Consider the following 23,024-nt stretch of genomic DNA (forward strand, 5'->3'; position numbering starts at 1 on the left):
AATATTGAAATAATCAGTTATGGGATAATTTGAGTAAGGCCAAGGATTAAAATGAACTTTTGACACTTTTTCTCTTAAATTTGCTAAATGAGATATTTCATAATTTGTCTTATGATTCCTTATTGAAGAAGATGCTTGGAGAAAATCTTGAGTTCGTAACACCTTGTTTAAGTTGTATCATTATGTATACTATTTATCTATTATATGTTTATGACTATTTCTGACTTGGATATTATATACTTGACTTGGGGATTACTCTTCAAATGTGGCATTTCACAGGATACACACACATTTAGAGGATGATCCTTTTTTGTAGCATTGATTCCTGGAAATTGGACCAGCACTGTTTCAGAGGAGAGCATCCTTTGAAGAGCCCTTCTAGCTGCTGCACATGGTGGCACATACACTTGTTCAGCTTTTTGTTTTTTATTTATTTTTTTGCAGTTACGTTTATCCAAGATGGCTTAGTGTGACATAACTAACGTTAGTGTGTTGCCATTTCCTTTCTAAAGGCAATGTATTCTAACTGTATCAATCAGGGTATTTATTTTATTGAGGGTGTCCCGCTCTGTGTCCCGGCATTGAAGGAGAGCATGGTGTCAGGCTTAATGTGTTCCTAAAGGAAGGGAAAATTAAACAATACATTTTGTGTGTAGAGATGCCTTGAATCTGCCTGGCCTTAGGGTCTCTTTCTTTATGGATCTTGTGATATATTGGGTGATTATCGCCTGCTTTGTTTCACGAACAGCGCTTTGAATGGCTTATTAAAATGTATGAAGTAACCTTTTGATCAATGGCTACAGTGTAACAAACACTGGTTTGATGATTTTTCAGTCATTGTCTTGTATGGTTCTGTGTAGACTTTCTGATACTGATGTTTGCCAGGTCTTCACCAGTTACTTTCATATGCTAACCATTCAAAGAAAAAGCCAAGTGATTGTTCTTTATTAATTCTGAAATACTGTAGAACAAAAGGAAATCACTTATGTATTGCAAAAAGGCAAATGGAAACATTGTAGAAGCATACAGGGATTTTTTTTTAATTGGCTGTAGTATATTTTCAGATGGAAAGTTAATCTTGTTTCTGTAACTTTTTAAATATCCTTTAAATAAAATGGGCAAAAATAGATGTTATAGCTGCAAATCACATGTGTACTTTACATGGCATCTCTGCTGTTACCCTGAGTCTTTAGGAGCTGTATATTATACTTTAAACACACTGTGTGGGATTCTTCCTGAACTCAGAAACCCGTTCTGTTGGCATCCTGACAGCCTCCAGGGTTCATGCCCTCAGGGTCTGCTGTAGAATGCAGTAAGTGATGAGGTTGGTTGAACTGGTCTCGCACTCTAACTGTGACTCGCATAGCACAGACTGATAGTTTTAACTTGCTTTGCTTTGTGGAACTCCCTACAGCATGTCACTCCGCTTGGAATTAACCAGCATTAACTGTGAGTGGCGTGGCTAATGTTGCTGAGCTTTCAAGTTGTCACACAATCAGTGGGCTCTTGTTTGAGACGTGGTGTTTTTTTTTTCGTATTCTGCATCTTTCACGTGGCCGACTTTCATAACTTTTGTTTAAAACATTTAATTCCCCCCCCCAACACTGCAAGGGAAGTCTGGGGTGTTGAGTTCTCTATTCACGCTCTCCAAACATCTCAGCGCACACGCACACACTCTCCCCTTTCCCACCTCAGTGGCTGCCCATGCTGTTTACATATCTCAGCCTGTGCCCTCTCTGTGAGTTCCAGATCCCCCTCCATGTGCTATCTTTAGCTGTGGTTATAAAATGGCCCCAGTGGGTCTACACACACCCTGTAATGTGGGGTTGCCCTTGCCCCACCCACTTAACCACCAAACCTTTTTGCACACCTCTGACAGTTGGTCACTGCTGCTTATTCCAATTGTGACCAGGCTATAGGGTTTTATTTTCATTATATATTATGAATTGGTGTTTAAATTTGAATTTGTCCTTGTGTAGCTTAATTTCTCTTTCCTCATCATTGGTGTGGTGGGGTGGAATGACTAATTGTGGTTTTTCTGTTGGTTGGTGGTTTCATTCTTAAGTCCTTCATTTACCACTCTATTCAAATTTTAAAAAGTTGGCTTTTTTGAAAATTGCATTAATTTTCTACTTGTATTAAATGACCATAAGTCTTAGAAATAATCTTTATATATAAATTTAAATACTTGTGCAAGTGGCTTTTAAAATGGCAGAAGACTGAGGTGAAAATCTCTCAGTAAGGGTTCGAACATGCTCGTCTTCCAGCTAGAGATGAGCCGCTCTCCTACCTAGGCTTCTCAGGTCCCTGCGGGTAATTGTGTGGGCTGAGCATGGCGGATGGTAAGAACTTCCTCACTGACAGAACCACCCTCATCCTGTCCCCTTGTGCCCCACACCCACCTGCTAACACCCATCTGAGCATTTTGCAGTGACCAGTCACTTTTCACTTCCTTTTGTAATCACAGGTTGCCCAGCAAGGCATGTTATATCATACTTAATCATACCAGTGGGAACTAGTGGGCAAAGACCTGCTGCTTTAAAACTTCATCATGGCATTTCCTAGCCCATCTTGACTGGGAGCGTGATGGGTCTCTTGTTCTATGCACAATTAAAGCATTTCCTCTTGCATAGTGGTTAGAGCTATTGCCTTCAGATTCAAAGGTCATAGATTCAGATCTCACCTTCTGCTGTAGTACCCTTGAGTTACAGTAGTTACTGTAAATTGCTCCAGTAAAATTACCCAGCTGTATAAATGGGTAAATTGTAGGTAACTTAACATTGTACATTTATTGGAGACATCAGCTGGATAAATGTAAGTAAACCTACATTCATTCATTTAGCAGACAGTTGTCTCCAATGTGATGTGACAACACATTTATACTGCAGAGCAGTGTAACAACACATTATGGGCAATTTAGAGTCAGTGGTCCATCTGAAGCCAGTGTCTTTGGACTGTTGAGAAAACCCATGCAAAATATGGGGAGAACATGTAAACTCCATACAGACTTAGCTGGGATCAACCCCCTATCCATTTACACCCTCTAGGCTGTGACACCAGTGCTTGCTGCCATGCCAGCCAATGCAGCAGTGAAAATTACATTTTAATTACACAGTTGCTTCTAAGTTGCTGATTTTATTTTCCTATTTGTGTAAGTATCTCTTGGGCAAATGTATGATTTGCTTATTGTATTGCATCATTTTTTTTTTTTTTTTAAATCTTCTGCAATGAGGACATGCAGATAGGAGCATGACGCCAGCTTACCTGCTGTGAGCTCTAAAAACCATGTCTTGGGCTACTTTGGTTGCTCGATGGATGAGTTGACCTGAATATAGCTTGCAATCTAAGCCTGGAGTTGCGCAAAACATGCGATAACTCCAAGGTGAGGCAACAGCATCAGGCAGGGTGTAGCACAGACTGAAACCACACCCCTTCCTTCCAGAACAGGCCAGTGTCCCCCTCTTATTACACAGAACTTATCTTGTAGCATTGGACCTTTTTGTAAAGAAAGTGATATGCCATGCTTCATTTAATGAAACCAGTGTTATTTTTGTCCTTGCTTTTGGGCATTGTGCCAGATCTCTTAAATTTGATTGTTTTATGTAAATCTTTTTCCCCCACTCTGTGCTGTGTGAGAATATCTGTAAAACATGGAAATTCATTTGTTGTGTGTTTTGTAGTATAAGATGTGAAAACACTTGAAGTGTTAGCATCTGTTCTAAGGCTTAACTTCCACAATCAGCCCAGAGAGCTGTTAGGCTGTTTTTGGGATTTCGTGTCACGAACGTTTGGCCTAGTGGAGCATTTAGTTGTTGTGTTTAATGGAATGTTTAATTGCTCAGTCTCACAATCCCTGTAGGTAAAGCAGATTTTGGCTTCCCGTTTGTCCAATTGATGAGAAATTTAAGTTCCTAAGAAAGCCAGTGAGGACTGTTGTCTTTGAGTATAATCGAGCCTGGAGCTTTCCCAAATCCACTAATATTTATTCATTTACAACAGACTCCCCCTTTTGTAAAGTGGCATGGAACCTAGAGTGTGCAGAACCACATTTCATTTCACTGAGTTTGAGATTCATACACATCCAACATGTACTTAAAATAGTCTGTTGTTTTAAGTAGTTGTCAGCATAAGTCCCATTGAATAGCAAATGTATAAACGTAATCTTAGATGTTGGAATCAGATTACCTGACAGAAACATAATTTAAGGAGAAATGGTGCAAGTCAGTTTTGAGAAACTTTACATGTTGGTGGTGTGAAGAGTGAACTTGTGTACAGTTGCCAGTTGATGTACTATTCACAACAGCGGTACTGGCTGAGGAGGAGTTATTCTTTCTGCAGATCATCAGTGGAGCGAAAAGTTATATTGGTATGTGGTAAAGCCATATTTTGAAATGTTCAGCCTGGTATTGTTGAACTGGTTACTCACTTCCTCAACTCAAGTTCACATTTGGCAAGATCAGCTTACTGTGGCATTTGGACAAATGAGTGTTTCCAGACAATTGCATCATGCAGGTCCTCTTTTTCCCTGTAAAGTGGGATCCAGCTAAGTGTAGACAAGCAACTTGTGAACTGAACTTTCAGATTATTTATATGAAATTACTTATAACCTTTTTTTTTTTTTTTTTTTTTTTTTTTTAAACCAGATTCACCACATTCAGGATTTGATGGAAGGCTGACATTGCTGGTCATGTCATTCACAACCTGTTGGGCTTTTTGGGCCTGGCAGGATACTGCCTTAAGGACTGGCAGTCTGGTGATTTCTATAGAACCCTCTAGTATGTCCAAGTTCTGAGATGGAAGGAAGCTTTAATCAGCCCCATCTCAGTGCCCAACGGAACTGTATCTACCGCATTGTTTTTTGGTGTGCAAAATGTAAACTAAAATCAAGTGATAAACTTGAGGCTCGAGGTGGTTAAAAATGCACACTCGGGGCTCTTATGGTACTCAACCACGTTTTGTGAAGTCTGTGTAAACTGCTGATTTTTGAGTAAAATCAAACTAAGCAACTAGGTCATTGAGTTGAATTCTAGATCAGCAGTGATGGTATATATAAATTAAAGAGTTACAAATAGCAGTTTTAAACAGTACAGTGCATCTTTTCCAGACTGTGGTCATTCAGGCCACACCCTTTCCATCCTTTTCCGCACTCGGCAGTGCCAGTATTTGGCAGCACATCTTCCGTCGGATGTAAGTGAACCCCGGGCCAGGTGGTGACAGGCAGCAGTCCTGGTCCTGTCTCTTCTCTGCAGTGGGTGGAACTCCTCATTAGACCCCCCCCCCCCCCCCCCCAGAGGGAGGAAGCCTGGGAGTTTTCCTTCCTGCTCTTTGGGTTTGGCTGTATGCATTGACCACTGATGCCTGCTCCAGTCCCCCTTCCCCACCCCCTGCTGTTTCCAGAGGCAGGGTATACTCATGTTGATAACACCTCCTGAGAGCACAAAATCCTTCCTTCAACACTTCTGTAGTGTGCTCTCGTGGTTACTATTAAAACCTGATTCTTGTCTTGGAGCTTGTTCTTCGTATTACTTGTTACACTTTGAGCTGTGGTTTTTAGTAGCATTTCTTCAATTCCCCCCTTGTCAAAAGCTAGTCCTCTGAATTAAGTAAGCAATGTAGAAAATGTGGAGAGGATGTATAAAACAGAAAAGAGAGTGAAGATGACATCAGTACAGTTGCATTAAGGGCAAAATGGCAAACAGTATTAGGGTCAGGCCACTGATTTTTGTGTGTGTGTGTGTGTGTCTACAGTGCCTGCTGTGCAGCTGTATCCCAGGTCAGATGTCATGGTGTTGGTAGGATTCTGCTGATTACCACAGCAGTGATTCTGATTTCTACGTCAGCCGCAATCCCCTTATCTCTGCAGCTGGCTGCAGCCTTGCCTAGTAAAAAAGAAAGCCTTGTTACTTAGCTTTAGTTTTTTTTATCTTTGAATGGGCTCCCCAGCTTTTTTTTTTTTTTTGCCCTTGAATAAGTTAAATTTTGTTTTGAGAATGTCTTTCTGTAAGTGTCCTTGTTTATCACTGCGGAAGAATGAGGTGAATTCTTAATATGAGTAATGTGAGCCACTGGAAATGATGGCTTCTGTGGTGGTAAATTCCAGTCTACAAAATGATTCACCATAGTTTTAACAGGTCTGTAGAACCTTGCCCTTCTGAAAGTTCTCAGCCCTGGGGATGATAAATTGCCTGTATAACCTGTCTTTTCGCTACAAAGCCAAACCATGTTGTTCTTCCGGTGCCGTGTACATTTTAAACGCAATATTTAGATTGTGGTAGATAACAGGATACACCACAGTTCTGCATTACACTTGAAGTGTAACTTGTGGAGATCATTGTTAATCAAGTTTGTATTTTCCCCAAGCGTATCTTTCATTTAGAATACCCTGAAGCTGCTAATAAATTTACACTGTGGAACCCCTGGCATATTGTACCGTTGTATTTGTGTTTCCAGAGTATCGCAGTATGATGCCCTGTCTTGGCTGTTGAAAGGTAACCCTCTTTTTTTTAAGGGTGTCGCCCTGCATATACAGCAGAATAAATACATGTTTCATTGGGAACATGAACGCTGGTGCTGTGTAAGTGAGTTACTAAGATGTTGCATTGTGCTTTTGTCTGGCAGTGTTCTGCAAACAGGAAGGAGGAAGGGTTCTGATTTTTAAGCATGTCGAGATAGCAGCTGCACACCTGTCTGCATGTGCGTGTTTCTGTCAGAGCATCAGCCGGCTATGCTGAGCATGTTTCTTGAGTGGCTGTGAGTTCTGTCATGGAAGCCCTGTGTTCCTCCTCTGTCTGGTCTCCAGAACAGATGGTACCTTCAGCCTCTCATTCATGGAGGCATTTACAGTGCTTCTGTTTGTGCTGAAGAGTAGAACTCCAAATGTCAGCTTCTAGCTTGTGCTAACTTCTGGAAAAGTCTGCATGCTTCAGGTTGTCTATTTTACATATGTGATTACTGTGCAGTTGAGCATAATCCTGTATGTATTGCAATTAAAGCTATTACACCTATTTATATTGAGCAGCGTTTGTTTCCGTTTCTGTGCTCATGAGATATGCACAAACATTTCTGTAAATCACTGTACTGCATTGCATTTTCTACACACTTAATGTTGTTAATGTTTCTCTTATGCTAAATATCTGAGCATCCATCACATCAAATTCCTTATGTGCAATAATACTTGCCAAATAAAGTGCTTACTTGGAGTAGGTGTATATAGGTTTTAGTCATACTGGATTTTTGTAGTTGAAGTATTAATTGAAATAATCTCCAGCAGAAGCTCCACCCTCAGTTGCAACCTTTAGGGTATTCCAGTAATGGGTTCACTTTACATGGTATCTATTAAAATGGTCTGTTCCCCTTGTAGTGTTGGGGAAACTTTCTTCAACAGCACATTAATTGACTTCCTATCTTGCTGGCCAATGTATGAAGTTGTTTTTATTTTTTGAAGTATACAGTGGAATACTGTTTTCCTTTTCAGATACTATGCTTTCCATTTTTAATTAAAAGTTCTAATTTTAATGCTTCCTATTATCGTAGAACCTTTAAAAAAAAAAAAAAAAACAAAAAGTGGTCCACAACTAATGCATGCTCAAAATGTCTTGGAAGCTTGCCCTGACGAAATGTCCCCGAAGAGCATGTCTATTCATGTCTTTGAGGTATTGATAGTCCTTGTACTTCCATGCCTGGAATTCCTGACATTCCCTGAAAGCTGTTTTACTGTTATCTATAACTGTCTTCAGTCTCAAACCCTGGAAGATGGGTTTCAAACAAGGAACTGATGCTTGTTTTTATAACTGCTAGAGTATATTCCCAAAACATAAAGATGAGAGTTGCCTGACAAAGCATGGTTCTCTGGGCTGGTTTGTGTTGGATGATCTGTACTGGGGATGTGGAGAATGAGTCCTTGTGCATTCATGAAATCCAACAGTGACCTCTGACCTTTTCCTCCCTTGTCATTTCCTTTGGTGAACAAGCACTCACCAAACTTTCTCTCACCATTCACAGGCCCAGGACAAGAGGAAGGCCCTGGAGGAGACCAAGGCATACACAACACAGTCACTGGCCAGCGTGGCCTACCAGATCAATGCCCTGGCCAACAATGTGCTGCAGCTTCTTGATATCCAGGCATCCCAGCTCCGCAGAATGGAGTCGTCCATCAACCACATCTCCCAGGTAAGCCCAATCTTCATCATACCTCTTAACCCTCTGTGTTTCTCACGCTAAGCCTTGGAAACACACAGCATAACATGCCTCCTCAGATTTTCATTCTGAATGACTGTGTCCAGTTATAACAGTGTTACCCAAGCAATTAGTGGGATAAATACATAAAGCTGCCTGGATTTCTAATCTACTGCTAGTTAGAGTTATGAAAGAAAAAAAATATATGCAGTTTATTCCTGTCAACTTTTGGCTGAAAGTTCTGCCTTGGTGAAATCATAGTTAAATTTGCAGAAAAAAACTTTTTTTTCTAATATATGAAGGGTCAGGGACTTAAAGACCTTCTGGGCAGTAAAGTCAAGAACCCAGATGGACAGAGGAACAGGAAACCTGTCTGTATTGTAGTTGTTGCTGTGGAAACAAGCCTGAGTATTCTGGTCAGGCTTTGGCCCAGAGGGAGTTTTTTTTTCTCTTCTCTCTCCCCTCCTTTATATTTTACATTGTAAAGGTTGATAAACATTGTACAGGCATATTTCATCTGTTGGATTTTTTGAGTGTTGTAGTATTTGATGGTTAGCCCCTATAAACTCTGGTATGTGGTCTGGGTAGCTAGTAACTGGTATGCGAAAATTTGATCATTAAATATTAAAAGCTTATCCAACAAATTTGATAATCAAAATCTATATTGTAATTCATCTGTTCACTTATCAGTATCAGCAAGTCTGCACACCTAACATTTGCTTGTCTTAAATTAGAACTTGTGCAAGTTTCATGCTTTTGTTGCTTGGTTTTTTAAAAAAAACTATATTCTTTACAGTGACTTTGGTCTCGAAGAATCAGTAAGTTATACCACAGTTCAGACTGCTGGGCTCATTCACATGTGGACACACAGGTCTCTGGACTTCTGTGAATCTTGGATTCCTCAATGTCCATGTATGACACCAGATGCTTGATTTCTGCTGCTGGTGGCTGTTGTCTGCTACAAAGCAGGGTTTTGTAGCTCTGTTTGCTGGACAGCTTTATTAATTATGGGTGCAAAATGCTTCACAGCTCAGGCTGCTGATTGATTTCATTTGTGTACTTGTTTATTACAAAATACTTGATTTGATGTTGCTGCCAAAGATTTTTTTCGTAAATTCTTGGTGACTCCTCCTCTTTCTCTTAGGCAGAGCTGATTTGTACCGGCTCATTGCAGAAGTGTTAACATCTTTATATAGTGGTGTAAAACTTGAACTTGACCTGATTCCTGAACTATCGTAGGAGACCGTGTGCTTGAGGATCAGTGATTGTAGTTTACTGTTGTCCAACACTGTTGCCTTGGACAAAGATGGCAGCTAAATACTATGTAGTAATCATTGTATGTCACTGGAGACAGGCATCTGTAGGGTGTGTTTAAGCTCTTGCCTAGTCTCTTGACCGTTTGATGTGATCATCAGATTCATGAGCACAGGCTTTCCTCAGTGGAGGTGTTGCTGAGAGATGTGCTAAGATTTACAGCTAGATTTTTAGGAGCTCCATCTGTCTCCACACTATTAAGCCTTGAAGGATATCATTTTATCTTCTCACTTGTGACATTGCCTGCTTCAGAACGGGCATGCCCCACGTCTGGTGTCAGATGCCCCACCTCACACTGGTACAAGCCAGCACATGTCTGAATAAAACAATGGTTTTCAACAGTCAGCTTGCTGGAATGCTTTGCCAGCATTACAATTACATAGATTTTTCTGGACATTTTTCTTTAAACTTGTTTTATAATGAATGATTCTGTTTTCAGTATTGATAAAACCTCTATGGTGCTTCCCCACCCCACAAACTGTTGCATCCTTAGTGGGTGATGTGAAAATCCCATGTTTGACTAGTCGTCTTCAACCACGTGACATCTTATGGAAGGTTCTGCCACCGAAAGCCATCATACAGCCCTGTGTCTCCCTTCTGCTGGAAGCTAGCAGCATTGTGGGACTTGTGCTTTGACCTCTGCCTTGTATGTCTCTATGGGCATCTCTTTACAGAGGGTCTGTCCCAGGCAGTTGAGTTTGTGTGCAGATTACAAAAAGTTGCAGAGTTCGGTGTCTGACAGGGCTTTTTCATCCGCTGCTGTGGACATGGCTGCTACACACTGTGGAATGTTGCATGTGAAGTTAGACTTTGGATTGCTGCCTCTCCCTCTCTGGCCAAAGTCCTCAGCATTAAAACTTGCTACTGTGTGTATGGCTTTCATGCCAATGAACACCCCAACTGAACATGGTTCACTTCAGGGACCTGTGTGTGTTCATGAGGAGGTAGAAGTCTGCCTGTAACATGTAGAGCGCAGCAGATGAATTTTTGAGGTCATTAACACTGCATTGAAAATGTTATAATACTATCAATGCCCCTACCTTTGGCTTCCCTTGTCATTCATTTTTCTTAAGTGGAGCCTTGAGATTTTGGTCTTGGAGTTGTCCATTCCTTTTTGATCAGTTTTGGCACAAATCTTTTCCTCCTCTGCTAACTCTGATTTTGTGCCAGTTGGTTGGAGATGGCTCTCTTTGCCAGTATTGGGTGAATGGATCAGCTGTTGGAACTTTCCCAGAAGCCAAGACCTGTATCTAGCTACCCAGACCATAAATAGCAGGTGAATTATCAGAGGACAGGAAGGAGAGTGCCATAAATTTTTGCTGTGGTCACAACCTTTGAGCCTGGTTAGCTTCTTCATATATTACCTTAATAGTAGTGATCATACTTTTGTTCTCTACTTTGTCAGCACTTTGGGTTATTTTTTTTTTTGTAATGCCAGTCTAGTAGTTCTGTTTGGATCAGCTCCAGCTGTGTTGTGTGTAATGTGTCACTACCTAAACTTGCAGTTTGTCATGTACAGTGGGTCCCTGATTTATGAACTTTCTAGTTTCAAAATTCTCACCCTTAGACTTTGAGGTACTTTTTTTTTCCCCTCAAGTATAGGTAGTATGCCAGTTGAAGTTGTGCACCAAAGTGTCACCTTATGTGCCAGTAGATGGTGATTGATTGAGGTGATTGTGAATAAGTGCTGCCTTAAGTTTAGCAACACCCTGATGTGTCTCTGACCACAGTTCTTTAATGTGCTTTTTTATTTACAAGTCATTAATAGGCAGCCAGGGAACTCCATGTGTTCCACAGCAGTTAAAAATGCAGATGAACAATTCTTGTTCTCAGTTTATCCAATGCTCCTGTTTTTGCCCTTGTACATCACACGAGCAGCTGCATAAAGAAATGTAGCCCTTTGCCTGCTTCATGTCACATTCAGTTAACTTCTTGAGTAACCATCTCTGTTCCAAATAAATTCACAAGTAAGGGACCAGCTGTATTAGGGAAGTCTGTAGATGGTGTGATGAAATGGCAGCAAGCAGCTTTGTCAGTTCAGCAGTAGTCAGCAGTCCTACGGGAAAGCCTCTCAGCTGCTGGTTGAGATATGTGGTGTTTGATTGTTGGGGACTGTTGTTCGTGGTCAGACCTCATTATCCTCTTGGTCTCTCTGCTCATGACAATGGCTTTTCATTGCCCCTGATTAAAGCCTTGAGTCTGAGTGCGTCATTGACTAATGGGGTCTTCACAAATGGAAAGGTGGTTAAACCATTCATGTTTGTTTTCTGAAGTAGTTTGTTCAGTCTTCCATTGACATTCTTGTTGGATCAATGAAGACGTGCATATTGAAATGTTTAACTATGATGCATCCTACAGAAAAGCTGTTGGGGCTGCTTAATAGAGGATGGCAACCTCCTCTTATAGAATGGTCTGAAAAATAGTGATAGTCTTGTCCATACTATTGATGGTATACTGCAACACATCAGCCCCACACTACATATTGTGGCTTGTAGGTGTTTTGGTTTGAATTCTGACATCTGTTCATTTAATCACACTTCAAACTATCTGGACTAAATGCTTGGCTTTAATTTAGGTAAGGCAAAAAAAAAAAAAAACACTAAAATTCAGGATCTTTTCAAAACCCTATCAGACTCACTTTAATGTGAAAAATGAGTATTTGAAACCTTACGTTGATTCTTTGTCATGAAATTATTTAAACTTTCCTCTCTTGGCCATTGCTGCTCTTGATGCACATCAGTCTATAAAATGTGTGATCGTCAGCATGAGCGTTCAATTGATATGTAGTTCTCGCTTAAGAGATTGCTGGTGAATATTTGGTTTTATTATGCAATTTGTATAAAATGAACTCCTGCCTGTTACCAAAAAAATTAACACGACCACTATTTCAATAGGGTCAGCCAGGTAACGGGAACTGCATCTTTTAAAAATTTGTCCTAACAGGGCATGCGTCGGCATAACAAGGGAGCCAGAATTTGTCTAACCACTGTCTTAAAGGCTTGTCCTTAAATGTATAAAGTCATCTTTAGTAACATCTTGGCCATTAATAGAAGTCCACACTTTCTCAACCTCTCAACGTTTTCAAGGAAGCATCCAACCGAATGTCCGGCTTGTCTACTGCAGTGCTCGAAATCATGTAGAGTAGCTGTGCTGGTCTGTGCTGGGTTGCACATAAGTAAACACAGTTCTTTTCCTTTCCACCCCTCAAAAGAATCAGGACTTCCCAGAGGACATCTTGCTTTCCCTTTCACTCAAACATGTCAAGGAAGTGGGTTGAAGTCTTTCTTTCACAGTTTTTGTGTTGCAGAGCTTCTGCCCTTACAAATGTAATTTTTTCTCTAATGGTCTAAGAAGGTGACCACGGTTCAGGTGGGTGATGGTCTACCATTATTCTCCCCCCTTATTTTCACTGCACTAGCAGCCCAGGAACTGTTTGGCTTTTGATCCCTGGCTTTGTGGCATTAATTATCTGGCTTGTGCCTTTGACTTAATATGTTGACAAAAATCTCAGCACATCTGAATTTTTTTCCTGTCAGAGATTGGTAACCCCCTACCCCCATTTTTTTTAATTTAATGTTTTTCAAGAGTCATGCATGTTGTGTGTCCCCGTGTTAAATTCCTTTAGCAGATCCCTTTTCCCCTGCAGCAACTAACAGCATTAAGATACTTATTTATCAGTGCCAAAGGAAATGGGGTGTCCTTTGAGTGTAAGGTGGCAGCTCTCTGCACTGTGCTAGCTGCTAACCACACTGGCTGTTTAGTCCTTGGATTCACAATTGACAGACATTGTTTGTTAGTAAAACAGCCCCAAGTAAACACACACTGATCACAGGCTCAGCCACAACAAAAGCTCTGAAGGCCTTTTACTTTCCTTCTCCAACTTGATCCTTCAGATAGACCTCCCCTTCCACAGACATGCAGGGTTTTCTTACTGATGTTGTCTTTCAGTATCTACAGGCCCAGCACTTATCCTGTCTGTATTGTGCTATCACTGCTCTATGCATGGCAGGAAGCAGCAGTCATTCATTCCATCCTGCCAACTATTGAAACTTTGAGGCTTTTTTTAGCATTTATTTTTTCCATTTTCTAAAAAAAATCAAGCGACACATTTTTAACCTCACTACATTCGTTATGACTGGGTGTGTAAACTGTAGGCGCTTACAAGCATTTACTGATTCTGTCCACTTGCTGAGTGCAATGCTTTTCCCCATCCTTTATTAAACTGTCAGAACTTTTTAAGTGAATAAAATTATCCATCTGGAATAGTGTATTATGCAAGAATAATGCCTATAAATTATTCCATTAAGTGTGTAGTGTTTTGTATTGTTGCGCATTAACCTTTAACTTTTGAGCTCAAAGCCCTCCTGAGAATGACTGGTATGCATGTAGGCATGCATGGGTGGAACCAAACCTGACAGTGCCTTAACCACTACTGGCTGAGGGAGTTTGTGGATGGCCTGATAGAGCTGTATGTAAACAATCCTGCACATATCGAGATCATTTTATAGCTTTTTCTCCATGGCTCTGGGTTCCATTGTGGTAATGGCATGACCTTGGCCACAGTGAAGCCTGTTGAAAGTGGAGCACCTCTTTGGCCCTGACTCACAGGGTGTTGTGTGTTGATCCCATGGTAGGGAATCATGGGTAATTGCACACATTGATTGTGCTAGAAGCAGGGTAGAAAGGTTGCAATTTGGAATCCAGAAGTACAGGTTATTGGTACTTGCTACTAAGCAATGTTCTTCATTCTGTGCTCTAGCCATGTTAAGAATTGGGGGTATAGCTTGGTGTTGGGATTGGCATAAGGAGGGCTGGTGACAAGTCTGGAGGACTTGGGGTTATGAATGCCTGCAGGGCCAAGAGCACAGCAGCTGGTGAAAGCCACTGCCTGTGAGCCTTGCATGGGAGCAGCTGCCAAGCCACTCCACCCAGACAAAATGAATAAATAAGTGGCTGGTCTTGTCTTTTACTTGACTTGAATGTTTAATTTCGTTCCAGAATGCACAAGTGTATCAAGAGTACTGAAACCAGTGGTTTACCTGAGGTGTTTTGTGGCTGTGGTTTACTGTGCCACAAAAAACCTCATAACCCTGCAAACTTGACTGTCAACAACCATCGAGTCAAAGCTTTGGAGACATTGCAGTTATGAGGCTGGAATTTGTCAAAGATGATAGGAAATGCTTTGCAGTTTTGAAATTGAGCAAGTTCCAGAAGGAAAAGCTTATTTGGCAATGGTTTTTGCTCACAGGAAGGAGGTGAAATCATCCTCCAGACCTTTCACTTCCTGTTTTAGCCATCTGTGCTTGTTGCTGGATACACTGCACTAAATTCTCTGCAATCATCTACCCATCTATATAGAGCAATGTAACTCACTCACTCACAGGCAGTTTAGATTCTCCTGTTTATCTGAAACACTTGTTTTTGAACTGCTGGAGGAAACCAGAACACCTGGAGGAAACCCACATGAACATGGAAGTGTTGAAAAAGCAATGACAATTTAAACAATCCTTTGCATAAATATGTTAGTCCAAGTTTTTAAGATCTTTAGGACTGAGTGTGAGAACCTCACACTTCGTTTAACTTTTGGTACCCAGGAGATGAAAGGAGTCCAGTGTTGTGTGAGCATCCAGAAAAAGGCTCATTTCACAGGACCTCCATAGAGGACACAGCATCTCTTTCATCTGCTCAAGTGAGGGTTTCCTTTTAGCCTGAAAGTTGCTGAATGTCTTTTTGGTCACGGGAGCAGTTTCCAAGGAGACGCAGGAACTCCGGGGAGCTCTGTGCCAGATGCTCTGTGACAGAAAATTAGTAGGCGGGATAAAAAGCAGCAGTTTTATCAGCTGCTGCTAATTTGTGACATTTCCATTGGCTGTAGATTACAAATAAAGTAGAATTAATTCCTTTCTGCAATCAGTCTTAATGGTTAACCTTTTACTCTTTGAAAATCTGCTGCAGTATCAGAATAACTTCTGAGTAAATTTCACTTAGGAGTGCTGCTCATTCTGGAGATTTGACATAAGAATGAGTGCTTACCTTTGGCTTTGGTTGGTGTGAGAAAGCCAAATGGATCTTCAGGCTTTTTTTTTCTTTCCTGCTAGACTGGGTAAATGCGGTGACAACATGCAGTCTCTGAGAGGCAAGTCATTCAGTCATGTGACATTATAGCAATGTGGTAACTTTGATAAATATGGTTTTTCTATTAATATTAGTGGCAGTTAAAGCTCATGTAAGGTGTTAATATTCATGCGGTATAACTTTATGATCCTGCCTCGATAAAGCTTTACACAGCCGCTACTCCTGTATTGAACGTACATGTTTGTGTGTATCAAAATTCTAGAAAGGTGATCAGGAATCATCAGTTTTATGCAGGTACTTGTGTGATTAACATTGGTGCATAGGGTGGAAAGAAACTAAGTTAATCGCACGTCTGCAACTGTCTCTTTCTCCCAATGTAATGCACAAATTGTATTCTGAGATGTATGTCGCTTTGGAGAAAAGCATCTGCTAAATGAATAAATGTAAATGGGTGAATTCATCGGTGATTTGAGATACAGCACTCCAGGAACACAGTGCTACATTCTGCTGCTGGACTTTTTTTTTTTTTTTTTTTTTTAACTACACTGAGTACTGTAAATAGCTGGGTGAATGAGATTTATCATGCTGCATAAATTCTCAAATGAAAACTATATTGTCTTTGTGAATAATTATTTTACCATACTACCCAGGAGCATATTGTAAATTCATCATTGTTTTCTCTCCAAGATGTTATATTCAGCACAGACTAGACAATATGTGAACCACTTGCTAAAATTAAGGATAATGTGTTCTGTATTAACAGCCTGTATTAATGATTACGACTGACATTGTTGTGAATGATTTAAATTTACAATAGACACATAATGAATGTATCAAATTCATTTAAACTGCAAAAATTTTAAACAATCTTAGCTTAATCAGCACTGCTGTTGTGGGGTTTTGTTTTGAGCCCTCTGAATTATATTGTAAAGTATTAGTTCCCTGTTTTTGGTTATTTTGGCAATTTGGTAGTGTAGCCATTTTGTTTTTCTCTTAAGACTGTGGACATCCACAAAGAGAAAGTAGCCAGGCGAGAGATTGGCATCCTGACCACAAACAAGAACACGTCGAGGACCCACAAGATCATCGCCCCAGCCAACATGGAGCGGCCCGTGAGGTACATCCGCAAACCCATCGACTACACGGTATTGGATGATGTCGGCCATGGGGTGAAGGTAAGAGTCTAGCCTCTCCTGGGTGTGCAGACAGTGTTGCCTGCTGCAGTTAAAGAATCACCTGATAACTGAATATGCTGATGCCATTCTCAGAAGAGTGCATTTTCAGCTATTTCGCATTTAAAAATGCTTAAATGATAGGCCCCGTTTTTTTTTTGTTTTGTGATGAAGCTGTCCTGTTCCATTCAGACATTTTTCTTGTGAGCAGTTAGTGTATCTGTTTGATCCAAAAGTAGGCTCTGTTATTATGTTACTTCCAAACAGCAACTCTTAAACTATGGCTTTTTTATACACCAACAATAAATGCAAAGTTGCGCTCAATTGGGTGTAGTAATTTCCCTCAATCTGAGGGTCTGTATTCAGTTTTGTGCTGCAGTCAGTCACAAATGGAATGTAGATATTGATTACTGGTTCCACTGACATGTACCTCATTGACCTGCCTCACACATCAGGCGGAGGCTCCTTTTGTGTTGTCAGGCAGATTGAATTACGTTCCAGTGTAGTGCCTTGTGTTGTTTCGGAGGTTGGTAAACAATAATAATGCAGTGTAAAAGCCACTCCTGTCATGCTCAATTGGACCAATGTCAGTTTGCAAAGAGACAAGTGTTTCATGGTGGAGAGAAAAAGCAGCTAATGCCTCATGTAATAGTCTCAAGCAGGTAAACTGACTTGTATCAGCTTTCATGGGTAAAAACATTTGTAGATTAATTGAAAGTGTTTTTGGTGTAGTAATGGGTAATCATAGGATCCATGTGACTTTTCATTTTGAGACTTTCATTGTATGCTGTAGGAGACTTTCCATGACAGTTAATTTTTTGGACTTAAAAAAAATTTTCTTAGCTTGACTGCAAATGGTCTCTTCCAAGAAGTCAGGTTTGTGTTTTGAGATTTATATTGCAGGAAAATGCCTGTAATCCATCAGAAAAATCTTTTGAGGGGTACAATAATTTTGTGTCTGAAGGATTACTGATAGAGAATGCCATGTAAGATGGATGTTAAAACATTGCTGTTGGATGTCTGTCCTCTTTTTCTTAAGTGATAATTTGTGTTAATTTTGGTGCGGCATTACTTTAAATGCATCTCTGGTTAGTTAAAACTATGGTGGTCTGTTACATATACTTTGATTATTGGCATTCCTAAAATGAAATTCAAAATTAGTGTCAAACTTTTTAGGGAGTAATGTAGTCTTATCATATTATGCAGAGAATTGACATTTCAACACACCACATGCATGTATGACATCAGCATCAGTGGGCTTTATGTAAATGTTCATGTCTTCTATAGTATTTGAAACATAAGATTTATTCTGTCAGCTCAGTCTTTTCTGCAGTTCAGTCAGTGGGTGGATGCAATCGTATTATATTTATCTTTTTTGAGTAGCTGAAATTTAATCTGTTTCATAGTTTCTTTCTGGTCTTGAGAGTTGGCATAAAGCAGTCATCAAATCTTAAAGGTTAAGTTCTGCTAAGCATTTAACAGGAATTCTATATCATAAGTAAATAGTTGCTCAGCAGGAACTGTCAATAAAATGAAAATGACACCAGCCATAAATGACTTTATTTTTGCTGCTAATGACAGTTCTGTATAAGCTTGATTAGCAACACGAAAGTACTCTATGTACTTAATGAAACACACAGGAGCAGTTCACACAGCTTACTGGTTATAGTGCCCTAACCGGTTCAAGGTACATACTTTATCGGGAGTTTAATATTTGGTTATATCCTTATACAAGAGTGGTCTCTTTCTGTGGCCCTGCCTCACCTCCCCTCCCCTGTGGGATTTCTCCTGACACTTGCCTTTGTTTTACCCAGTGACTGGGCTGTTTTAAAATCACACATGAGATTTATACCACACTAATTGTACAACTATAAGCCTTCACCCTTTCATCCCAGGTCTGGAAAGCTGGAAATAACACTATAGACTTGTTCAGCTGAGCCCCCCCACCCCTTTGGCCCCATGAGAACTTGCCCTTTTGTCAGAGGCCTGCCCATGAGCTTAGATCTGGGCCAGTTTCCATTTCAAGCATGATATCCTGGGACTTGCAAATGGCCCTGCCTTTTTTTCTCTCTCCCCCCCCCCCCCCCCCCCAGGATTAATGGTTTGTCAGTCTCCCAGCATTCTGCCAAATATAAAATTTTCTGCCTTTATATACAGTATGTAATAGTGTACATTTAAGATTAGTTTGGTAGGAATTGTTTCAAGGGTTCAGCATGTAGAAACTAATGTTCTATGTAATAGGAGTTACCTATGCATTTAAAATAGATTTTTAGTAAGTGCCATCAAGTTGAAGTTGTGCTGTTTGTGTTAGGGGATGGTGCGGAGTTGTTTATCGTTTCCTAGAAGCCCGCATGGTCACGAGGAAAAAATTGCCTATAGTGCCAGACCCTTGCCTGCATCCAAAATTGCTGCAGTACTGTGTGGCTTTTCTTTCTTGTGCATGCCATCGTGTTTTCTTCAGAATTAGATTCTCAGTTGTGTTGCATGTCTACTTTCATCATGGGTTTATGCTATTGGTGCTGCTTTGACATGGCCAGTCAGGCTTCCCTAGTGTCCCGTTAACATAATTGCCTCAAGCAATGTCTTGCTGTAGTTACAGTGGTGTTTAGTTCACATCCAGCCCTAATTCCATTTATTATAATGACGTTTTTCATAACGCTGCATCACGCATAGCACCCTGCAGGCATTTAATCAGACACGTTGTGTGTCTGGTCACATAGTAAACTTATCTTTTAATCTGAAATTCTCATGATTGGAACGATCAAGGCTCATCTTTTACAGCTTTTGTCTTGTGAAAGATGTCTCTTGAAATTTTGTATTTGACAACCTAACAATGTATAGTCAAATAGTCTGGCAAAAAAAAACTTAATTGAATTTAGAACAATTTTGCATTCAGTTAATCATATTTAAATTGGATTAGCTGATGTCAGAGTATCAAAAGAACGAAAGATGGTGAGCATCTTGTGCACTTTGCCATTCAGCTTTTTTCTCATGTGCTGTTTTTTTCTCCTTTCTTGTTCATTCTTTCTGCCTACGTTAAGTGGCTAAAAGCCAAGGTGAGTGATTTTTCACTGGTGACCCCTAACTAGTGCCTTTCTAGTAGACCTGCTACATCCTCTGTCCTGTGGCTTCTGTGTGTCCTTTGGCTGCACCATACCTGTTTTAGGAAAAGTAGAAATCCTTCAGTGTTAGTCGTCATGATTTCACTGGTGTTTTACTGAATTTGTGTCATCACAGATCATCTCCTGTTGTAGTACTTATTTTTAGAACTTGTTCTAATCACTGTTAGGATTTCCCAGATGAAAAAATTAGTAGAAAAAAGTAAACCTTAACATGTTTGTATTAAAAGTTACTGTGTTAAAATGCATATTATAAATCTGGGAAAATCCATTTAGTCCAGCTTTAACACTAATTGTATGCATGTAGGGAGCCAGTGGGTCAGAATGGAAATGGAACTTGATATGTTTTCTTCAATGCTTTCCCTGTAGCATGGGAACAACCAACCTGTCAGAGGAGGAACTCTGTCAAGGAGCAACCCGCCAACGCAGAAGCCTCCAAGCCCACCCATGTCAGGGCGCGGGACTCTTGGGTATGCCCTTCCTGTAGATAGGCTCTCCTCTTCTGTTCTCTGACCGTAACAATAAAAAATAAAGTCTGTCATAGACCTGAAACCTCTGATACTATAACGGATATGCTTATTATACTGGATGGTAAATGGTCACGCTGTGAATACTAGGCACTCCAGTAAGTGAGCGTACGTAGCTGAGATACGCATGTGTTTAAATTACTATGGAAATGTTCACGTTGTACATTTACATTTTTTAGCTTTTCTCCAAAGTGACTTCCAATGAACTCTGTAGTGTTATCATCCCACACACCTTATTCACCAAGGTGACTTACACTGCTAGATATACTATGTACAATGGGTCACTCATCCATACATCAGGGGAACACACACTATGGGTTAACCTGAACAACACGTCTTTGGACTGTGAGAGGAAACTCACACAGACACAGGGAGAACATGCCAACGCCACACAGACTGAGCAGAGATCGAACCCATGTATTCTTGCACCACCCAGGCGCTGTGAGACAGCAGCACTACTCGCTGTGCCGCCTCTTATATTGCTGGTTAAATAAACTTCTGTGTTCCTGGAAAAATGTAATCATAAATATTTGTATATATGTGTACAAATATGGACTTGATTTTCAGAAATTACTATTTTTTGCTTAGTTTTTTAATATTGGGTTTGCTATCAGAGCTTTTATTTGTATTACTTATTTTTTTGGTCACCCAACTCTTCCCATTCAATATTTTGCTACTGGGGGGTAAACTGCAAGTTCCCTCCTGGGATTCATACTAGCCTTCAAGCCATTACTGCTTGACACAACAGTGTCTACTGTTTCCATCGGTGCTGGAGTACCACCTCTGCTCTTTCTTCTATTTTGCCTCATTACAACTAGGCGCAACACACCTTACAAGACTTTAGAACCTGTCAAGCCACCAACCGTGCCCAATGACTACATGACGAGCCCCGCCCGATTGGGCAGCCAGCACAGCCCGGGCCGCACTGCCTCGCTCAACCAGAGGCCTAGGACACACAGGTAACTGCCTTCTCCAGCTCCCATCCCCAGTGTGGGTATGAACACTGCTAAAATGTGATTTACACTGTCCTGGTCACATTTTTTTCTTCCTGAAAACAAACATGAAATCCAGAAACGTTATTAATTGTGAAAGTTATGTCCATATATAATGACATTCCAAAGTTACTACTTTCACGTAAATGATTAAAGCAGAGGGGGGTTTATGAAGTAGTGACATAGCATAAAAAGGTTTTGAAATATGACAAACTTGAAGCTGAGTCCTTGTCAAAGAGCCTTCCTGGTCTGTGAAATTCAACTGTTTGAAATGAGGCCTGTGTGAAGTCATAGCTGCCTTCATCAGATCTGTTTGACTGAGCTTTCATTAGCTGAAAGGCTTTAATGCTGACTGTGAGGACCATAAATATGAAAGTGAAATTTCTTTTTTGTAGTTTTGTAGCACTCATGGCTGCTTCTGGCTCAACACTGTATTTTGTTGCTGATGAGATTTACACAGGCATGGCTGAGCCTTGCCATATGTGTGGATCGGGACAGAATTTGCAGGCTGCGGTATAGCTAAATCCTCACTCTGCGGGCCCAGTCGAATATCGATTGTTTTGGCCTACAGCTACATTCTGGCAGAAAGAATACAAATACCTGCTATTCTTTGCCTTTGTTTTCAAGGACATGCCTGGCCATCTCAGTGAATCAGCCATTACAGTAGTAACCTGTAATTAGCTTATTAGTGTGACTTGTCAGACATCACAGCTAACAAGAAATTGTATATCTCCCCAGATGGCAGGGAGGGCCAAGGGTACTGAGGCAGTATTGTGACATATATGGTGACACACAGAGCCTGTTTTAATTAAATTTTAAGATGTCTTCTATTCAGTTATAAGCCATTTGAATATATTCCTGAAGAGCTCACTTACTTTGCGTGTTGATCTGATGCCTTCATAGATGACAAATGCTAATGTTAAAGTACATTAAATATGTACAGGATCTTGAGTGTATTCGAACAATTACGAGGCTCATTCTGCTTGGCCCTTAACTGCTCTCATCTCCACTTTCAATGTGGGATGTCGGAAGGAGCTGACTTGTCACCATGACAACTGATGCTCTGCTCCAGCACTTTGCTTTCTACATAGCTTTCATTGCCTGGTGTTTACCTTTAAACTCCAGTTATGTGCACATTTCTTTTATTTATCATTGGGTTCACAGTCAGTTGGACTTGACATTGTGTTTGCTACCAGGTCAATCCAACTCTGGTTTACAACTGGAAGACTATAAGATTCAATTCTGCTTCTGCACATTTTTTTTGTATTACTTTTTGTAATTTGGTCAGGGCTGTCAGGTGGAGACTGGGTACCACATTTTACTTTTAATGAAATAACTATCTGAAACTGTTTATATGGTCAACTTTGAGGCATTTACTGTTTTTTGTTAAACCTGTCAAGTACATCTCACTCCTCATTAGTGGTTGAGGTAGCACAGACCACTTTGGGCATATTCAGTTCCAATTGATGTAATGTGCTTTACCTTCATATAGAAATTCTTCCAGTGAAGCATATTGGTAATTTCTTTACATCAGTGTGCAAATAAATGAAGGCTCCTGATTCTTTGATAGACCAATGGAAAATAAGCTTAGCATTTAACCACTTTTAAAGCTCCATTTTGAAATCACCGTGCTTTTGTTTGCCTCTGTGT

At 40.4% G+C, this 23,024-nt stretch overlaps 1 protein-coding gene across 11 annotated transcripts in view; it reads left to right on the forward strand.

Moving 5' to 3' along the window:
- abi1a (abl-interactor 1a) overlaps positions 1 to 23,024 on the forward strand; it is a 34,778-nt gene that overhangs the window by 956 nt on the left and 10,798 nt on the right. For 7 of the 11 annotated variants that reach the window (XM_018741140.2, XM_018741137.2, XM_018741139.2 and 4 more), the window contains exons 2-6: positions 8,002 to 8,169; positions 16,563 to 16,739; positions 19,778 to 19,792; positions 20,225 to 20,325; positions 21,201 to 21,341. In XM_018741140.2, coding sequence (XP_018596656.1) covers positions 8,002 to 8,169; positions 16,563 to 16,739; positions 19,778 to 19,792; positions 20,225 to 20,325; positions 21,201 to 21,341 — 602 coding nt within the window. The remainder of the gene's footprint in view (positions 1 to 8,001; positions 8,170 to 16,562; positions 16,740 to 19,777; positions 19,793 to 20,224; positions 20,326 to 21,200; positions 21,342 to 23,024) is intronic. The other 4 variants (XM_018741148.2, XM_018741138.2, XM_018741143.2 and 1 more) reach the window with 1 other exon arrangement.

Source organism: Scleropages formosus, chromosome 19 (genome assembly GCF_900964775.1).
Source record: "Scleropages formosus chromosome 19, fSclFor1.1, whole genome shotgun sequence".
Lineage (NCBI taxonomy): Eukaryota > Metazoa > Chordata > Actinopteri > Osteoglossiformes > Osteoglossidae > Scleropages > Scleropages formosus.